At 35.4% G+C, this 19,969-nt stretch overlaps 1 protein-coding gene across 1 annotated transcript; it reads left to right on the top strand.

The window, feature by feature from the left end:
- The first annotated feature begins 621 nt into the window (after positions 1-621).
- LOC144442773 (salivary C-type lectin 1-like) lies at positions 622-18,171 on the top strand. The gene is made up of 7 exons (XM_078132146.1): positions 622-630; positions 773-881; positions 3,329-3,411; positions 3,704-3,719; positions 4,382-4,778; positions 8,450-8,523; positions 18,116-18,171. The coding sequence occupies exons 1-7, from the start codon at positions 622-624 to the stop codon at positions 18,160-18,162; spliced, it is 735 nt and encodes a 244-aa protein (XP_077988272.1). The 3' UTR covers positions 18,163-18,171.
- Positions 18,172-19,969: the final 1,798 nt, after the last annotated feature.

The raw sequence follows: 19,969 nt of genomic DNA, 5'->3' as shown, positions 1-19,969 counted from the left end.
GCATCCAGCACGCTATTCAGCTTTTTGGAATGAATACAACATAAAGAGATTTGAGGCAGGGGGTGGGGGATGCTTCACTATCCTGGAAGTATAATATTAACGAAGCGTGATTACTATGAGTTTGTGGTTCAAAGCGAGTTCACAACTGCAAACGGAGATGTCAAAGATGATCTCCCCCTGCCAAAAAGTAAATATAGTGCCCTAATTTCACCACATTACACAACTTTCCTGTGACTTCAGAAGTAACTGTTATATATTCCATCAAAGAGAAGATATACGGAATTGAGTTAGGTGAGTAAAACACTTTTAGTACATACATACATACATACATACATACATACAGACAGACATACAGACATACATACATACATACATGCATGCATGCATGCATGCATACATACATACATACATACATACATACATACATACATACATACATACATACATACAGACAGACAGACAGACAGACAGACAGACAGACAGACAGACAAAGAAAGAGACAGACAAATAAACAGATGCATAGATAGGCAGACAATAGAGAGAGACTGATTTGGGGAATGTTGGGCTGGGTGGTAAAATGGAAAACAGATGGGAAAGAGATGGATATTGAGGTGAAAAAGAATGGGAAAGGTATGGACGATTGGGAGGGAGAGTTACACACATGCATATTCACAATTCACCGGTGATAATAACCACTAACGGTTTGAAAATAATGTTTTAAGTATTACATTTTGCTGATTACTTTTACCGTTGTTTCGATGCGAATGCGTAGATCGAAAAGAAGATTGTTCCATGGTCTTTGGAGATACCCTTGGAACACAAAGAAGACGAAAATAAGAGAAGTGATGGCGTAGTCTTTGTGAAGTATATCGATGAAGAAGGTCAGAGCGGTATTGCAATTTGATTAAAATCTGATGTGGTGAAAGCAGCTGTGAAGGCGGCATATCACTCGGAACAAAAACAAACGTCACAAAATGATGGAAATAGAGGTAAATAAAGCATTTAGCCGCTTTCACCACATCAGATTTTAATCAGATTGAGAGGTATTATGGCCTAGAACCCACAACTGAATTTAAGCAGATAGATGAAAATTGGCAATGAATACGAGAACTAATAGGTGACCAATGAAGTTGATGCAAGAGAGGATGTCATGATCCAATGTGTCGAATGCTGCTGATAGTTCTAAAAGAGTGAGCATGTAAAGTTTACAGTGGTCCAAGGAAGTCAGAAAATCATTTACTATTTTCAGGAGTGAAGTCTGGTGCTGTGGTCTCTAAGCAGATTGAAAGGTGTTCATTAAGAGATTGTGTCAAGTGATGTGATCGTTTAACTGTCACAGTGATAGTATTATACAACAGAAATAAAAGAGATGGATATATATAGGGGGCGAGGAAAAGACTTGATGCCGTATCTTGGAAGTGTTATATCAGTACACTTAGCCACACCTCCTGAGGACTCATCTTTCTGTTACAAACATAAGTTAGATGGCATTATCTGTGGCAAATATTGAACCACATAGTTTTACTAAAGTTCTATAAAGTGCGAGCATTTGATACGTAGTTTATGCTTTGTCCAAATATAATCCACACATTTCAGAAATTATACTGGAAATCTGAAAAGCGACAGAATCATTCAATTTTAGCTTCGGCACTACTGTAACCATATTTTATTTGTCTATGGTAGTATAGGCTGATTATCTCTTCTGAACAAATGAATATGCGTTACCCATCTTTTAGAAACGCCAATCTTTTAGAAATCGGAAAAAGTCAAACAAACTATTATGCAATGGCCATATTGCGCCCAGCACGCTATTCAGCTTTTTGGAATGAACACAACATAAAGAGATTTAAGGCAGGGGGGATGCTTCACTATCCTGGAAGTATAATATTAACGAAACGTGATTACTATGAGTTTGTGGCTCAAAGCGACTTCACAACTGCAAACTGAGATGTCAAAGATGATGTCCCCCGATGCCAAGAACTAAATATAGAGCCCTAATTTCACCACATTACACAACTTCCCTGTGACTTCAGAAGTAACTGTTATACATTACATCAAAGAGAAGATATACGGAATTGAGTTAGGTGAGTAAAACACTTTTAGCATGATGTAGACTTTAATCAATCTGCCTTGTTTAACGACACTTTGATGACGATATATTTCCTCTTTCCCACTTGTATTGTGTTTACTACGAGGACTTGTGTCACATCTTCAGGATATTACACCGTTTCGATGGACATTTCTATACCCTGGTTAATTTACAACTGACCGTCATTCTAATGTCTCTACTCGTTCTCTCTGTACCAATGTAGTGAACATCCACTCACAGTTACTTTATAGTACACTTCGTTCATTTTTGTATTGAGAACAAACGAGCACCAGCAATAGACCGAAATCTATGGGTTCACCGGTTTACTTCTCAGAGCGAGATGGTAACGCTTTTTCAACCCAGTTAATTCTGAAACCAGTCCCTATCTCGAAGAAGTTCAATTCCGTCTGCCTTTTATTGTCTAAGATTTGCCCTGTATCTACTACTGTGGTTTGGGAGTGCTTTGTCCGCACATGTGTTTACATTACGAAGTTTTCTATTATTAGTCAATGACGTCATAGTGTCCGCTATATGACTGAATACAAGTAAAACATATGTCATCGTCAATGCGAGTTAGGAAGTAATGACATTTTCATAGATATTCTGAATATTAGAAAACTTTAGGCGAAGATACTATAGATAGCATTGCCACGTTTAGAATAGGTATTAATCTGGCACAATTTATTCATGTTCTTGCCTGTCTTCTTTCTATTTTCCTGATTTTTTCATACAGTTACATTGCTTAAGAATTTCGACTTTTATTGGAAGTTTCTAATGTCGGTGTTTATAGTTTTGCATCTTTTCTGCGAACCTGGTTTCTCTATCAATCACATTATTTATCCATTCATTTTAGTGTCATACGATCTTTTTCCTTCTTTCTTTCTTTCTTTCTGTCTTACTCCCTCCTGTCTGTCTGTCTGTCTGTCTGTCTGTCTGTCTGTCTGTCTGTCTGTCTGTCTGTCTGTCTGTCTGTCTGTCTGTCTGTCTGTCTGTCTGCCGTTTTCCGTTTTATTTCCATGACATTTTTTTTTCTAAATGCTATACTCTTGACTAACAAGCCCAACCACTGATGACCAGGTACGATGTCTTTGTTTTAACAAATAATTCATTTTTTAGCGAACATGTCTTTGGATACCAAACTTACTAAGTGACTATATATAGTTGCTATTCTTTGATCAGATAGGTTGAGTTTGAAATAAAATCACACAAATCGATATCTTGATTATCTTTGTATTCCAGGAAAATACCATAATATGGATTTGAGATTAGCTCTACTGTTTGTGTTTAGCCTACCCTACGCATTTGCCAGTTTCGGTTTTACGGTGAGTATTCCACATTTCACCGTGACGTATTTCAATTTTGTTAAATGCACTTTAGATAATAGAAATAGAATGAGGGTTACCTTTTAGCTCAAATATAACGAATCGGGGCAGGGTCAAATTTATGCAACGAACATGGTTCGAGTTTCTCCAAACTCCCTAATGCCCGTTTTATAGTGATGAAAGAGGGGTATCATCTTTATTCAGGTTACATTCCACTGTTTGTGTCCAACCGATAAATTCTGCATTTCTATATTTCATAAATAACCTGATTTTCTATTCTTTTATACTGCAGAAAGGGGTAACTGACAGTGAGTAATCAAGCTTTTGTGATTGTTTTCTTGTCTGGATTGACCGCCTTACTTCTTTGTAATATGTGAAATAGAACTATTTGTTATGTATGTATGTATGTATGTATGTATGTATGTATGTATGTATGTATGTATGTATGTATGTATGTGTGTGTGTGTGTGTGTGTGTGTGTGTGTGTGTGTGTGAGAGAGATTTTTATGTTCCTGGGCTCCCATACCTCCCTATTATATTGAATGTAGGAAATTAAAAATGATTTGTACGTAATGTGACGCTGATGTTGTAGGTTGATGAGGATTGATACCTTTCCTCCTTTGAGCTAATTAACATACAAAAACGAATCATTTAGAGCTCGTGGTATCACTTACTTGTGGTGTTCAAACACAAACATACAAAAGTCGTTAGTATCAGGAAATAGTTTTATTCATCTAACACAGTAATCATTATAAACCAATTCAATATCTTGTGCATATCGTATTGCATGACCATTTGTACGTTATAGCAACAGTTATGGTTCGAATCCAGATCCGGACTTTGGGATCGCAGTATGTGCTACCTATAAAATACATAAAGGACGTATTACAGTACTGTTATTCTCTCCCCTTGAAATCTTCTACATGCTAATCAAAGGTTTATATTCTGTTTTGAATTTCTCTGCATCTAGAAATCTGTTATTTCCAACCGAGTGACTCTGACTGTGATTGCAGGGTATATTATTTCTTCTGTGAACAAGGGGAAGCAAGTCGCCCTTACTATGATTACGCAAGCAATTTCTGCCTTACACACTATCATGGCCTTGCAAGATTGCAAAGTGAGGAACAACACAACGCTGTCGTTGGTTACATCACAAAGAATCATTTAGATGACAAGTCATGTATTACCAAACACGGCTTCTGGATAGGTATGGATGATAGAGACGAGGAAGGTGATTTTGTGTGGCTGGGAGACACAGTTCGTGATGGACTGTGTAAGCCTGGAGACTACAGCAACTGGGCACCTGGCGAGCCAAATAATAATATTAAAAGAAACGACCCAGGTGGACAAGATTGTGTTCAATTATGGTGAGTGATAACAGATATTCAAACCAGATTCAAATAAGCAAATATACAGTACCATAGGCTGCAGGGGGTGCAGCTGCCCCCTGAGATTCTTAGGGGGGGGGGGGGAGAAAAAAAGAAACTTTTTGAATAAATAGCGATGTTATTAAAATAGTTATTTACGTGACGATTCCTAGCATGCGCGATTTAAATTGATGATTCACTAAAGTCAATAGTGACTGTACACTGACTCTTCGCTAATATGTATCTTATATCTCTATTGTACGCTGGCTTATCTTCGAATAAATATGTGTCCAGTTAAGAATTGTAACTTTTTGCAGTGTAGCAAATTAAAAATTCTTTGTGCGGGAAAGTACAAAATAAGTGCGCACGTGCACTGTGCATTTTCCGCGAAGTAACAGTAGTCATGAAAGTCTCCTTCACTTGAAGACAGCAAGTCGCAATAATGTTAGAGAGTGAAACTCAAACAAAATAAACAGACGGAAAGAGTCGTCCAACGTGAGGTCGCCTGCTATTATACAGTGACTCCAAAGATGCGTTCGATCCATTGAAGATCCACTTTCAATTGTGTTCGACGTTGTCTTTGGTTAAAATGTTGTTTGATATAATTATCTCATTGCACTGACACTAGCGTTATTCAGCAATTCGTTTTGAAGCGAATATTTGCTATGGAAAGAATGGCCGTTCATTTGTAAACAGAGCTGTACCTTCGACATCAAATCCAAACTTCAAATTCCATTATAATGATAATGACAAGGAGAATTCACTGAGTTCACTTTGGGTTCCGACATAAAGGAGGGCCATAACAGTTTTGGGAGTTGGTTAAAGGAAAGGATTATTTTGTTGTGTTACTTATTTGAAAAAGCACCATCCAATTTTTTTAAAATATTTAAATGGTTTTATTTTACTTTGAATGTGACATCTTTTCGGCAACTACTTTGAAAGATACGACATTAGGTCAGAAAAATGAAAAAACAAGCTACCCGTATATTTTTTGGTTGATGGGCAATACATCCTCATGCGGGCTTCGCATGTCAGTAAAATGCACACTTCAATTCGTTTCAAAATTAAAGATATTTTTTTAAATATTTTCTGAATAGTGCATGTAACAATATACATTTGAGTCTATTCCAAATTATATGATATCTTATACAGTGGTTCACTTGGCTCTGATGATGCATACAAGCATGAATTGAGATTAAATTAAACTGTTGCATATCCAATATGCACCAAATGAATTGAGCAAAAGTTTACGACCATAATAGTGGGCTGAGCAGTCATTGGGTCATCAAAAGTCTGAAAGTCTTGAAATGTTTTGCTCTTTATTCGGGATTTTTTGGAACTAAATTAAACATCAGGAGAAGTAATTTACCAAGTGCACATCCACAAAATATCTTTGGCACAACAAAATAGCTTTGGCACAACAAAATACACTTACAGATAATATGCAATGCATAGCATAAGTGTTTCAATTCTGGTATTTTATTACCATATTCAAGCATTTTAAGACTTTAAATTATGTCTATGGTTTGATATTTTATGCCCCTAAATGGCCTCCTACAATGTCTTATTTTCATTTTTTTCCACATTTGGAGTTGTCTCCTACCAATCAGTAGCAATCAAGGTGATAATTGTCTTTCTCCCAAAACAAGATGGAAGGTTGCTGGCTAAGTACCTTCCTGTATAGGATAGAGCTAATTAGAGACATCTCCTTATGCATGTGAAATCCACATCCTGTGTAAAGTAATCTCGTTCAGAGTATTATTGTAGTTGGCTATCACTATTATTTTAATGTATCATTGTACCATATAATTTTATATGGCGGGGCTTAACATTTTTTGAGAAGATAGGGTGAGAGGAGCTATAACATTTGTTTAACCGTAAATTGTGTACATATCCTAACTGTAGCTATGCAGACAAATTGCAAGAGATAGTATCAAGATGACTGAATGAATTCTATCTAAACTCGACCTGAAATATTTTGCTAACATTATATATGGTTTGTTTTTACATCCTGTCAAGCATTGTGAAAAAATGAAATCGACCTACCTACCCAATGTGATCGGTTAGCTTGTCCGTTGAACAGCTTTTTTATTTTTTTGGCCATAGATATGATATTTAATTGCGTATGCTAAAATAGATATCATGTAATTGCATGCAAATTTATATAAATTAGCCACCTTTCTAAATTTTAAATATATGATTGCACCAAGGCAAAGTTCTGCCCCCCCCCACCCCTGGCAAAGTGGTCGGGCTACAGCCCTGATATATGTATATATATATATATATATATATATATATATATATATATATATATATATATATATATATATATATATATATATATATATATATATATATATATATATATATATACATTGATATGAATGTAAGTGTCTCGCGCGAGAGAACAGTGCTGGATGCAAATATTAGTAGCATTATATACTTAATTCAAAAGAATAAAGATGTAATAAGTCGTTACTTAGAGTTTCACCGCTTCGAGCGATCTTCAGACGATAAAATTGGGATTGTCAAGGTCTTTGCCTTCATGGCGACATTTCGAGACCAGCTCGGATTTTTTGTTCTGTAACATACTCTTTTCAGCATTGATTATACAAAGTTTCTCAGTTAAACAGAGGTTACAAAGTTTCGTCTCACTTGTATAAGCAGCCGCTTGGGTGATGATATCCCACTCGATATTATATGGCTGGTTTATTTCCTTCAAATTCCAAACTTGAAGGAAAGAAACCGAATACCATAAGCCTGTTGCATGCTTTCCCAGAATGATAAAATTGCACTTACATATTATGAGCATCACTCTTTATGACTACATGACTCCCTCCTGGGTATAAGATACATTAGATGAGAAGTATACATATAACCATTGCCATTGTCGAATCATGATAAAATATGGTGATCGAAACTTACTCAACACTGTATGTGAAACACTAAGTCATTGATAACCAAAGTTTAAGTGTTCCAAATCTATACATAATTCTTTTGAGGTGTTTGTGTGTTCTTATATCCAGCTTGGTTTGAATTTTGTTATGAGTATTAAGACTTTAACTTGTTTGCTTCATTTTGGTTTTATTTGTAAGTGAGCCTTCGGTAATTACAAGGGGGAGGGCAGGGCGAAGTCAGACCCAGGCTGTTGCGGACAAAATGACCCTTCCCACTTCCACTGTGCTAGAAAAGTGACCATCCCTCAATCTACTTTCTCTAAAACATGACCATCCCCTATAAGTCTTTAAAAACGTAGTTCAAATGCTGGCAGACATGAAAATGGAATCTAAATCCCAGAATCAGCAGTTTAAAGGATATCACCCCACCCCTGTCACCACGTTGAAAGTTTTAACCGTTTTGGTTATTTCCCAAGTACTTACTACCACCGGAAGAACTTTGTATGAATTCGGCACTGCATTAAGCAATACCTGTATTTCATCTCATTGACTGAGCTGAAGGGTAGAACATTAACTTCCAAACACTAGATGAGCACTCTCCTAATATTGCCAGTACCAAGGTCAACATATCAACAACATCCTCCCTATGTATCTTACCAAACTGTTTCTTTTAACTTGATTATATGTGTTCTTAATAATTATTGTATCTTTAATAATTCTCCGGGATCGATTTTGTGTACTATAAATCAAGATTGTATTTTCTGTTTACAACAGGTTCAGAAAAGGTGGATTATGGGATGACGAGTACTGTGACGTCAGACGAAAAGGCGCTGTGTGTGAGGAACGCTGTAAGTTTTGCTTATATGTCTTTCAAGCGCATAATTTTGTGTGATTGTAAAAGGTAAAATACAACGATACTATGACAGAGTCCCATGATGTGAAAGTGCAAGTGCATGTGTGGTGTACTCGGTATGCTTGCAGTGTTCTTTGCGACCGTAAGTACAGCTAACAGAAAACACTGCAAGCACAAGTGCAAATACCCCTGTATAACCACACAGAAACTCACACAGCATGGGGTTCTGTTAGTATTACATTTGTTCATCTGAAACAGTTTTACTACAAATTTCCGTAAAAATGACACTGTGCGAACACGCGCTTTCGTGTTTTTGAACGAACGATTGTGCCTTCATTTGCATGCAGGTATGCTATAATGATTTCAGTATTGCACTGCAGTGCAAATACCACTATTGTGCGCACACTGGTGCGCTGTAAGCAATTTCTTGTACATATGTAATCTCTTGTACACATGTCAATCAATATAGAGAGAAGCAAGAGATTAATGTCCAGACTAGACATAATGTTATGATAAGGTGTGTTTTTGTACAGTTTATTTGTAAATCACTTACTTTATGTACAAGCACAATATATTTACATATTTCCCTATCGAAATGCAATTTATAGGGTTGCAACTTGTAAACATGGATTTCGATTATGTTGTTTCAATTTCCTTTTTGAAATTTCAATAACATTGTAAAATTACATTGCATTACAATATAATTAGTAAATACCTATTCTCATCCATGTGGCGAGTCAAAAGTTGCTGAAAATACTTTGATAGACATGTGACAGTTTGAGAATTACTCTATTGGCCCGAACCTTGACATGCAATATGTTACTATCTTTCATTCTGTCGAGTGTCGGTAATAAAAGGTACAGGTGCAGCCAACGGGGAGATTTGTGGTTTTCATTAATGATATGTAGTTTCACACCAAAATTGACGTTTTTAATAGAATCACCCCTCCCCAAAAAATTGTATATCTGCCCTCCCTCCCTCTCTCCCATTGGGTTTCAACTTGCCTGCCAGCCCACTGCACATCCAATCTTGAGAATGACATACCCACTTCCCACCACTGAAACGTTTGTGCTATCCACTATACCAACAATTCTTTCCAATATACACAATGTGCACCCCTTCCCCAACTATGCCATGTTTTTCCCCTCCCACTATTTCAAAATCGGGACTCTTTCCTGCAATTATTCCTTATTTGCTCCCCTCCCACTAGTGATCCAAAATATTACCAGCCCACTGGAAAATTGCATGAGAACACATTTTTGTAAGAACAGCTTCGTTGACTGCTCCTGAATGTAGTACATTAATTATATGTTTCAATGCTTTATTACATAGACCCGCACTGCAATGATGTCCCTGAAGACATAAATGAATGTTAGCAAATCGAATTGATGTCAAAGCCAAGTTTATTCGCAACGCCTCAGTGTATTCTGCTGTACTAAATTAAACAACGACAACATTGTCATTCTTGTATGGTTCTAGACTGTAATTTCACTCCGTAGTAAAGGAGACAAGAAATAAAACATGGCATTAAAGAAAAAAGGCATATTTTAGTGAGTTTTATTTACACATTCTACCTGCATTTTAACACAAGACAACGCAATAGGACTTTGTTTAACAACTGTCAGTGGACAGGGTCAGGTTTCTTATACATAACAAAAATTAAATTCAGCAGTAATCAACTAACACCCTCAAGGTAGTTGTCTACATGTCTGTCTCTCTGTCTCTCTGTCTATCTAAATGAGTGTGTGTGTATGTGTGTATGTATGTATGTATGTATGTATGTATGTATGTGTGTATGTATGTATGTATGTATGTATGTATGTGTGTATGTATGTATGTACGTATGTATGTGTGTATGTATGTATGTACGTATGTATGTATGTATGTATGTATGTATGTATGTATGTATGTATGTATGTATGTATGAATGAGCGTGTGTATGTGTAATAAGACCATTTGCTTTGGTATTTAGTGGACACATTACCTAGGGTGTGTTGATAGAAAATTGATTGCACAGGAAATGTGCGTTTTTGGTAAATAAATTTAAACTGCAAAACTACTGGACAGATTGGCCTGAAATTTGATTTTGATTTCTTTGGGATGTGTAAATGAAGGATTGTTCATGACATGGTGATTCCGACAGTGACATACAAATAAAGTGATATGCAAATAAAGGGGCTGTCGGTGGCCGAGCAGTTAGCTTGTATGCCTCTTACCTATGCAGATTGGCTTCGAACCACCAAGCGACTTGGTGTGCTTAAAATTCAACCAGGTCTGTATGTAAGAAGGGTGATGCTCAGTTACAACCTGCCGAACAATGCAGGTTTTCTCTGGATACTACAGTTTCCTCCTGGTTCTGTAACACTTGGGCACTAGGGTGCTGCTCTTGTAGTGACCATTTCATAAATTTCCGAATTTACTCAGAAGATTAAAGATTATTATTAAAGTATAACATTCAAAACAAATATGCAAATGTGTATAGCAACAAGACGATATCCTTAGCAATGGTGTAATTACTGGGTATATTGCAAAGATAACATGAATGCGTAGGTAAATGGATAAAACATCAAAGAAATGTAAGCAAGTATGTTTAGCAACAAGATAACGCCTCTTAGCACCATTGAAATAATGATGTATATTGCAAATATAAAATCGGGGAAAGGTAGGCAAGTGAATCAACATTAAAACATGCATGCCAATATGCCTAGCAACAAGACTACACGCTTAGGTACAGTTAACTGATGATGTATATTGATGAAAACATGTTTTAAAGAGAGAAAGAAATACAGAAAAATTGAGACAATAATGTATGATATTATATCAAATAAGGTAAGGTAGAGTTAGTAATATCAACCTATTGTACCATATGTTTATTTGTTTGCTTCAACTGAATTCAACAGTTGAATCACAACAATCCTTTCATATTCTGGTGACAAAGGGTAATTTATGATTAATATTTCGGCCTCGATCTTTTGAAGTCAGTTACTAATCCTTTGGATGGCAGATGGATATCTAAAGAATAACAGAGGATAGAATCATTCCATGGAATTTATCCTCATTTTAAAATAATGATTTGATTAGTGAGTAGAAACTTATACTCCTTGTCTAAAGAGAGAAAGATATATGCACCGACAGACAGCGAGACACACATATACATAGGAACGAATATTGGAGTGAAGTAAACGAGATTGCTAAGGAAGAGAGGTTAGAAAGGGATGAAGATGGAGAACCAAACACTTTCACATTTACATGCATAAATGATGGAGTAAAAAGGGGGAGAAATGGCAGGATATGGAGTAGGGAGAGTCAAAGACATGCACATTCACATCCATCAACAATCACACTTTCTTTGTATGACAAACATTTCAAATATTCAATAATACTGTTAATTTCTTTGGGTTACCAATTTTTAGTTTTAAATTTTATTAGAAAGGAAATACAGAAAATAAAGAAATAATGCACGATATTGTAAAGGTAAGAAACAGATAGAGATAGTAATATGAAAATTACTGTACCATATGTTTGTTTGTTTGTTTGTTTGGTTCAACTGAATTCAATAGTTGAATCACAATAATCCTTTCATATTCTGGTGGCAAAGGGTAAGTTATGATGAATATTTCGGCCTCGATCTTTTGAAGTCAGTTACTAATCCTTTTGATAGCAGATGGATACCGAGAGAAAAAACTGAGGATTGCATGCATCATTCCATGGAGTTTTCCTTATTTTACAATTTTATGGTTTGATTATTGAGTAGAAACTTATACTCCTTGAGTAAAGGCTCAAGACATACATACATACATACATACATACATACATACATACATACATACATACATACATACATACATACATACAGATATAAAATATCATTCAATTTTAGCTTCGGCACTACTGTAACCATATTTTATTTGTCTATGGTAGTATAGGCTGATTATCTCTTCTGAACAAATGAATATGCGTTACTCATCTTTTAGAAACGCCAATCTTTTAGAAATCGGAAAAAGTCAAACAAACTATTATGCAATGGCCATATTGCGCCCAGCACGCTATTCAGCTTTTTGGAATGAACACAACATAAAGAGATTTAAGGCAGGGGGATGCTTCACTATCCTGGAAGTTTAATATTAACGAAGCGTGATTACTATGAGTATGTGGCTCAAAGCTAGTTCACAACTACAAACTGAGATGTCAAAGATGATCTCCCCCGATGCCAAGAACTAAATATAGAGCCCTAATTTCACCACATTACACAACTTTCCTGTGTCAGAAGTAACTGTTATACATTACATCGAAGAGAAGATATACGGAATTGAGTTAGGTGAGTAAAACACTTTTAGCATGATGTAGACTTTAATCAAATTGTCTTGTTTAACGACACTTTGATGACGATATATTTCTTCTTTCCCACTTGAATTGAGTTTCTATGAGAATTTATGTTACATCTTCACGATAATACACCGTTGCAATGATTTGTATACCCTGGTTAATTTACAAGTGATAGAGTCATGCTATTATTGTCGCTACTCGTTCTCTCTGTGCCAATGTAGCGAACATCTACATACCGCTGCTGTACAGCAAGTACACTCCGATCGTTTTTGTACTGAGAACAAACTAGCACCAGGAATAGACCAACATGTATGGTTCACCGATGTACTTCCCAGATCGAGATTGTAACACTTTTTCAACCCAGTTCCTTCTCGAACCAGCCCCTGTTTCGAACTAGTTACTTCTGTCCTTATTGTAAAAATCCCCCTTTAAGAATTGTTTTTACATTACGTTGTTTTCTATTATTAGTCAATGACGTCATAGTTTTCTATATGATTGAGTACAAGTAAAAGATGACGTCATTGGCAGTGAGTTAGGAAGTAATGACAGTTTTATACATATGCTGAATACTTAAAATCTTAAAGCGGACATTCTATCGATAGCAATGCCATTTTTAGAATGGGAATCACTCCGTCAAATTTTTTTCCATTTTTTTCCTGTCCTTGCCTGTCACAATGTTGTATTTATTTCTTACTATACATTACTATTTTCCTGATTTTTCGGTTTTATTTCATGTTACATTGCTGAAGAATTTCGACTTTTATTTGAAGGCTTTTTTATGTCAGTATTTAGTTTTGCTTTTTTTTTTACCACTTCATTTTAGTGTGATACGGTCTGTTCTTCCTTTCTTTCTTTCTTTCTTTTCTTTTTCATTCTGTCTGTCTGTCTGTCTGTCTGTCTGTCTGTCTGTCTGTCTGTCTGTCTGTCTGCCTGCCTGCCTGCTTGCCTGCCTGCCTGCCTGCCTACCTTTCTTTCTGTTTCTTTTTTATTTCCGTTTTTTGTATACAATGTCATGCCATTGACTAACTTGCCGAGCCACTAATTAACAAGTACAATGTCTTTTTTTAAAAACAAACTTATTGAACAATTTTTTGCGAATATATCTTTGAATACTTGATTAAAATATAGTGTCCTAATATAATGCGGATGACTATATATCATTACTGTTCTTTGATCAGATAGATTAGTTTGAAAGAAAATGACACAATTATATCTCTTGAATATCTTTGTATTCCAGGAAAATACCATAATATGGATTTGAGATTAGCTCTACTGTTTGTGTGTGGCCTGTCCTACACATTTGCCAGTTTCGGTTATGAGGTGAGTATTGCAATTAAATATGACGCCTTCCAGTCGTGTTTAATACTTGATATAGAATGTCGACCACTGCCATTCTTCAATACAGTAGTACTTTCAATTTTCCGCTAAAAGGTGGTCTAACAAAGTACAGCTGGACAGCCGTTGTATATTGGCGGAGCTCCGTAGATGAAATGATTGCCATCATCACCAACCGTATGTAATACTCTGTAGTTTGAGAGAGTCTTCAGTATTGCAAGGGGTGTTTGACTTAGGGGTTACTTTTTTAAAAATAGGGAGGGGCATGCACTTTAGAGAATAGAATTAGGAGGGGGTGCTTTTAACTTGAAGGTATCTGGGCAGGGTCACATTTATGCAACGAACATGGCTTGATTTTCTCTGGCCCCCATAAATAACTGAATGCTTCCTAATGTAAGTTGTACAGTGTCATGCTATATGAAAGAGGGAATCATCTTTATTCAGGTTATATTTCCAATCTTTGTGTCCAACTTATAAATTCTGCATTTATGTTTTCATAAATAACTTGGTTTTCTATTCTTTTACACTGCAGGGAGGGGTAACTGACAGTGAGTAATCAAGCTTTTGTGATGATTTCTTGTCTGGATTGATTTCCATACTACTTTGTAATGTGTAAAATAGAGCTATGTGTTGTGTATGTATGTATGTATGTATGTATGTATGTATGTATGTATGTATGTATGTATGATTTTGATGTTCCTGGGCTCCCTGTTCCCCTATGTTAGCCATACCTCCTTATTATATTAAATTATTGAATGTAGGCAATTAAAAATAACTTCTACATAATGTGACGCTGATGTGCTGCTGATCTGTAATTCACAAGACTAAATGTCAACGACGGATCAAAATGATGAATAATAACAATAACAACAAGTTTACAGCTGCCAAGACGTCCACATATAAGGATAAGTAACATTGCTGTGATAAAGGCTGTCTAAATTTTGCTACATCCCCTTAATTTAATGGTTCGGCCCTTATTTGGCATTTTCGTTGTTATAGGTTGATGAGGATTGATACCTTCCCTCCTTTGAGCTAATTAACATACTAAAACAAACATATTACCCAAAAAGGACGAATTACAGTACTGTTATTTTCTACCTTAGAAATCTTCCACTAGCTAATCAAAGGTTTATACTGTTTTGAATTTCTCTGCATTTAGAAAAATGCTACTTCCAACCGAGTGACTCTGACTGTGACTGCAGGGTCTATTATTTCTTCTGTGAACAAGGCAAAGAAGGTCGCCCTTACTATGATGACGCAAGCCAGTTCTGTCTTGACCACTATCATGGCCTTGCAAGATTGCAAAGTGAGGAACAACACAATGCTGTCGTTGGTTACATCACAGACAATAATTTAGATGCCAAATCATGTATTACCAAACACGGCTACTGGATAGGTTTGGATGATAGAGATGAGGAAGGTGATTTTGTGTGGCTGGGAGACACAGTTCGTGATGGACTGTGTGAGCCTGGAGACTACAGCAACTGGGCACCAGGGGAGCCAAATAATAATATTAAAAGAAACAACCCAGGTGGACAAGATTGTGTTCAATTATGGTGAGTGATAACAGATATTCAAACCAGATTCAAACAAGGAAAAATATATATAAACCGATGAAGTGGTTCTAATTATAGTGCACACTGTTCTTTGTTCTGTATTTCTATAGTCCACTCAAATTATAATCAATCATAGTTGCCTTGTTTCGTTTCCTTTCTTTCATTTCTTTCCGCCAAATACCATAAGCCTGTTGCATATATTCCCAGAATGATAAAATTGCAAGACAATTCGCTAGATATTGAGAAAGGGTTTTATTCTCCAAACATCAACTTACATTTTATAAGCATCACTCTTTATGACTGAATGACTGCCTCCCGTGTATAAGATACGTTGGCCAAGCAGTAGTAATTAACATTTATCATGCTTTGTCCAATCATGATAAAATATGGTGATCAAAACTGAACAAGGAAAACTTCCATAAGCTATTAGCTTATGTGTATGTGAAACATTAAATCATTGATAACCAAAGTTTAAGTGCTCCAAATGTGTGCACAATTCTTTTGTTGAGGTATTTGTTTGTTTTTATCTCCATCTTCGTTTGTATTTTGTAAGGGGTAATAAGACTTTAGCTCGTTTGCTTCTTTTTTTGGTTACATTTGTAAGTGGCCTTCGGTAATAACAAGGGGGAGGGTAGGGAGATGTCAGACCTAGGCTGTTGTGGAAAATATGACCCTCCCCCGATTCCGCTGTGCTAAAAAGTGACCATCCCTTTCTAAACATGACCCTCCCTTGTAATTTTTTTTTTTAAAAACGTGGTTCAAATGCTTGCAGACCACAGGGGCTTGAATTTGGCCATATTTGTTTACAAATGTTTGTTTTTAGTGTGATGTTTATTCTTTTATTTATTTATTTTTTTACAAAGATATTTTTTTGTCTTTTTTTTTGGTTTTTAAGAAATTTCTTTTCCCCATAAGGTGCCATGTAATAAAGTGATGATTTGGTGTTTTGTCTTTTTTTCTAAATCAATTTTAACCTCTTCTTTCGCTGATTTCAATAAACCAGCTTTAGTATGACTACGTTATTAATTATTTTATGAGTTAGTTCTACTGGGCGCCCCTCAGCCGATGACTCTTGCAAACCGGTGACCCTTCCTTGTTCCCACTCACCATGGTAATTAGTCTCTTCTCTTATGGTGAGTGGGATGATAAAGCATCACAAATATAGAGAAAATAATATAAGAAATCCTGGAAAAATCGCGAAAATTGATTATTCATCCTATAACCTGTGCCGGTACCATGGTCTACATATCCACAATACTATTATCCCATTTCTCTTACCAAACTTTTAATTGTAACTAAGTGAAGGCTTCCTATTTCTTCGTTATATATTTTTTTTAACATTTATTGCACCATTAATAATCCTCTGGAATTGGTTTTGTATACTAAATAAATAAATAAATAAATAAATAAATAAATAACGATTGTATTCTGTTTACAACAGGTTCAAAAAAGATGGAAAATGGGATGATGAATACTGTGACGTCAGACCAAAGGGGAGCGTGTGTGAGGAACGCTGTAAGTGTTGTTTATATTTCTTTCAAGTGCATGTTTTGTTTGATTGTAAAAGATACAATGCTATGCATACTATGACAGAGCCCATGACGTGCAAGTGCAAGTGTGATGTACTCGGTATGCTTGCAGTGTTCTTTGCAACCGTGCTTTCATGAGCGTACCAAGTGAAAGTGCAGCTAGCAACAAACACTGCAAACACGAGTGCAAATACACCTGAGTACCCTCACTGGAACTCACACAACATGGGATTCTGTTAGTATTACATAAGTTTATTAGAAATAAGAAATTTCCATAAAAATGACACTGTGGGAACACTTGCTTTCGAGTCCAATCAACGATTGTGCCTTAATTTGCATATCATTTGCATGTAGGTATGCTATAATGGTTTCGGTAATAGCACTGCAGTGCAAATACAACTAATATTATTGTGTGCGCACTGGTGCACTGCAAGTAATCTTTGGTACATATGTAATACTGACTTGTCAATCAATATATAGAGAAGCAAGAGATGAATGTCCAGACTAGATGTAATGTTATGATTATCTGTATTTTTATAGTTTATTTACAAATGACTTCCTTTATGTACAAAATCAAGGTTGCAAACATGGACTTTGATTATGTTGCTTGTTTCGGTTTGTTTTTTTAAATAATATAGTAAAATGATTAAAATTCCTTTAAGTAAATACCCATTCTCATTCATATGGCAAGCCAATTGAAAATAAATTGATAGAAATGTGACAGTCTTTGAGTTGCTCTGATAGCCCAAACTATGAAATGCAATATCTTGGTATTGATTCTACTGATGGTTGAAAATGAAATGCAGAATAGTAATGACATTTTTAATACTCTTTCACACAGACCCACACTGCAATGATGTACCATCAGGAATAGAGGAATGCCCATAAGACATGAGATGATGGTTGGCGAATTGGATCGATGTCAAAACTAAGTTATTAGCAACGACTCAATATATTTTGCTGTACTAAATTAGAGGCCGACAACTATGTCATTCTACCATGGTTCAATTATCTAGACTGTAATTTCACTGCGTAGTGAGTAGGTAAGAAATAAAACATGGCATTAAAGAAATAATTGGCATATTTTAGAGAGTTTTATTTACACATTCTAGCTGCATTTTAACACAAGACAAAGCTTTGAGCGACTGTTGAACAAATATTATGTATGTATGTATGTATGTATGTATGTATGTATGTATGTATGTGTGTATGTATGTATGTATGTGTGCATCTCTCTCTCTCAGTCAATCCATCAACACACAAATATACATCTGGCTGAAAAGTGTTAACCCTTTAGTGACTAACACTATGTAATTACACCCTCATAGGGTATTAGGCAGAGTTAAATAAATTAAACCAACACGGAACCCTAATAATGAAACCATCAGTTGGTACGTTGATATCATCTTTAGTCTTAAGTTAACCACAAACAACTTAATGTGTCATGTCTGTAATATTCTAGGTTTCTGTTATGACGCCCTCTATGATGCCAGCTAAAAATCAGTCAAATGCTTTCATTATTAGTCAATGATAGAGTATCTTACATAAAACAACTAACAGAAGAGAAATATCCAACATATCATTACTCTGTATATACTAAACATTTCATTTGTTTTTCAAGATAGTCAGTACAATTTCATTTTAAATTAATACATAAATTATAATTCTAAATATCATTTATTTTTTCATTCTGAGGGCAAAAAAAAATAGTTCCTAGTTTTTTACTGCCAAACTGAACTTTTTTTTAGGTAGTTTAATCAAAAAATTTGGGAATGATAAATAATGACAAATGGATACAATCATAATAATTTGAATATATGTAAAAAGTTCTTCCTCATCTTGATAAATTCTGCCTTTTCATACCTTGTATTCTGAACTAAAAGATAAACTCTATGTATTTACAGACAAGAAATTATAGAGGTTACTAACATTTGGTCAGATTCAATCTGATTAAAATCTGATGTGGTGAAAGTGGCTAGATGTCTTTATTTACCTCTATCTCCATCGTTTTGTGTAGTTTGTTTTGTTCCAGATGATCGCTGCCTTTCCACATCTGACCCTGTGTAATAGAAAATCAAATGAGATTTTCTATTGCACAGGGTCAGATGTGGGAAGGCGTTGATCACCTGGAACAACATGAATGGTAACTTCTTGTTTGCTGTCTTTCTGCTAAAATACTTTTACTATAACTCTGGCCACTCATTACCGGTCCCAAAAGAGTTTGTGAACAGCACTCCTAGTGGCCAAACCATGAAATGTTTCATCTTTCTGATAACTGGAATATTGTGTATTGCAAGTGGTTTTGACTATGTATATTCAAATTAGGTGTCTATTTTCACAATAGTGAAATAAATAAACCTCAAGTTGCTAGGTAACCTCTCGACAACCATCAAAAAGTATCTTAGATTGTACGAAGGTAAAGAAATTAAAATAAATAATATAAAATAAATTAGTCATTTACAGATAGGAAAAGAAATTATAACACTTATTACAGGTATTACATTAACTTTTTATATTAATATTTTATGTTAGCCTGGGTTACTAATCTGAAAAAAAATTTGCATATAATATCCATATTTAATAGCATATTAATCAGCATCATGATTGGTTCTTTTATACTGATAACTGTCATTAGAGCATCAAGCAGTACCAAATTTGCATAATGTTGAAAAATTAATTATTTCATTATTATCAA

This window comes from Glandiceps talaboti, chromosome 11, assembly GCF_964340395.1.
Source record: "Glandiceps talaboti chromosome 11, keGlaTala1.1, whole genome shotgun sequence".
Lineage (NCBI taxonomy): Eukaryota > Metazoa > Hemichordata > Enteropneusta > Spengelidae > Glandiceps > Glandiceps talaboti.
The sequence above is the reverse complement of the archived record's forward strand: the minus strand, read 5'-3'. Positions and strand labels throughout refer to the sequence as shown.

What these genes read in the sequence shown, in the direction of transcription:
- LOC144442773 (XM_078132146.1), top strand. An exon ending in GAAGTATATCGATGAAGAAG is followed by an intron (nt 882 to 3,328) that starts GTCAGAGCGGTA and finishes TTTGTATTCCAG; the next exon opens with GAAAATACCATAATATGGAT. An exon ending in CAAGATTGTGTTCAATTATG is followed by an intron (nt 4,779 to 8,449) that starts GTGAGTGATAAC and finishes TGTTTACAACAG; the next exon opens with GTTCAGAAAAGGTGGATTAT.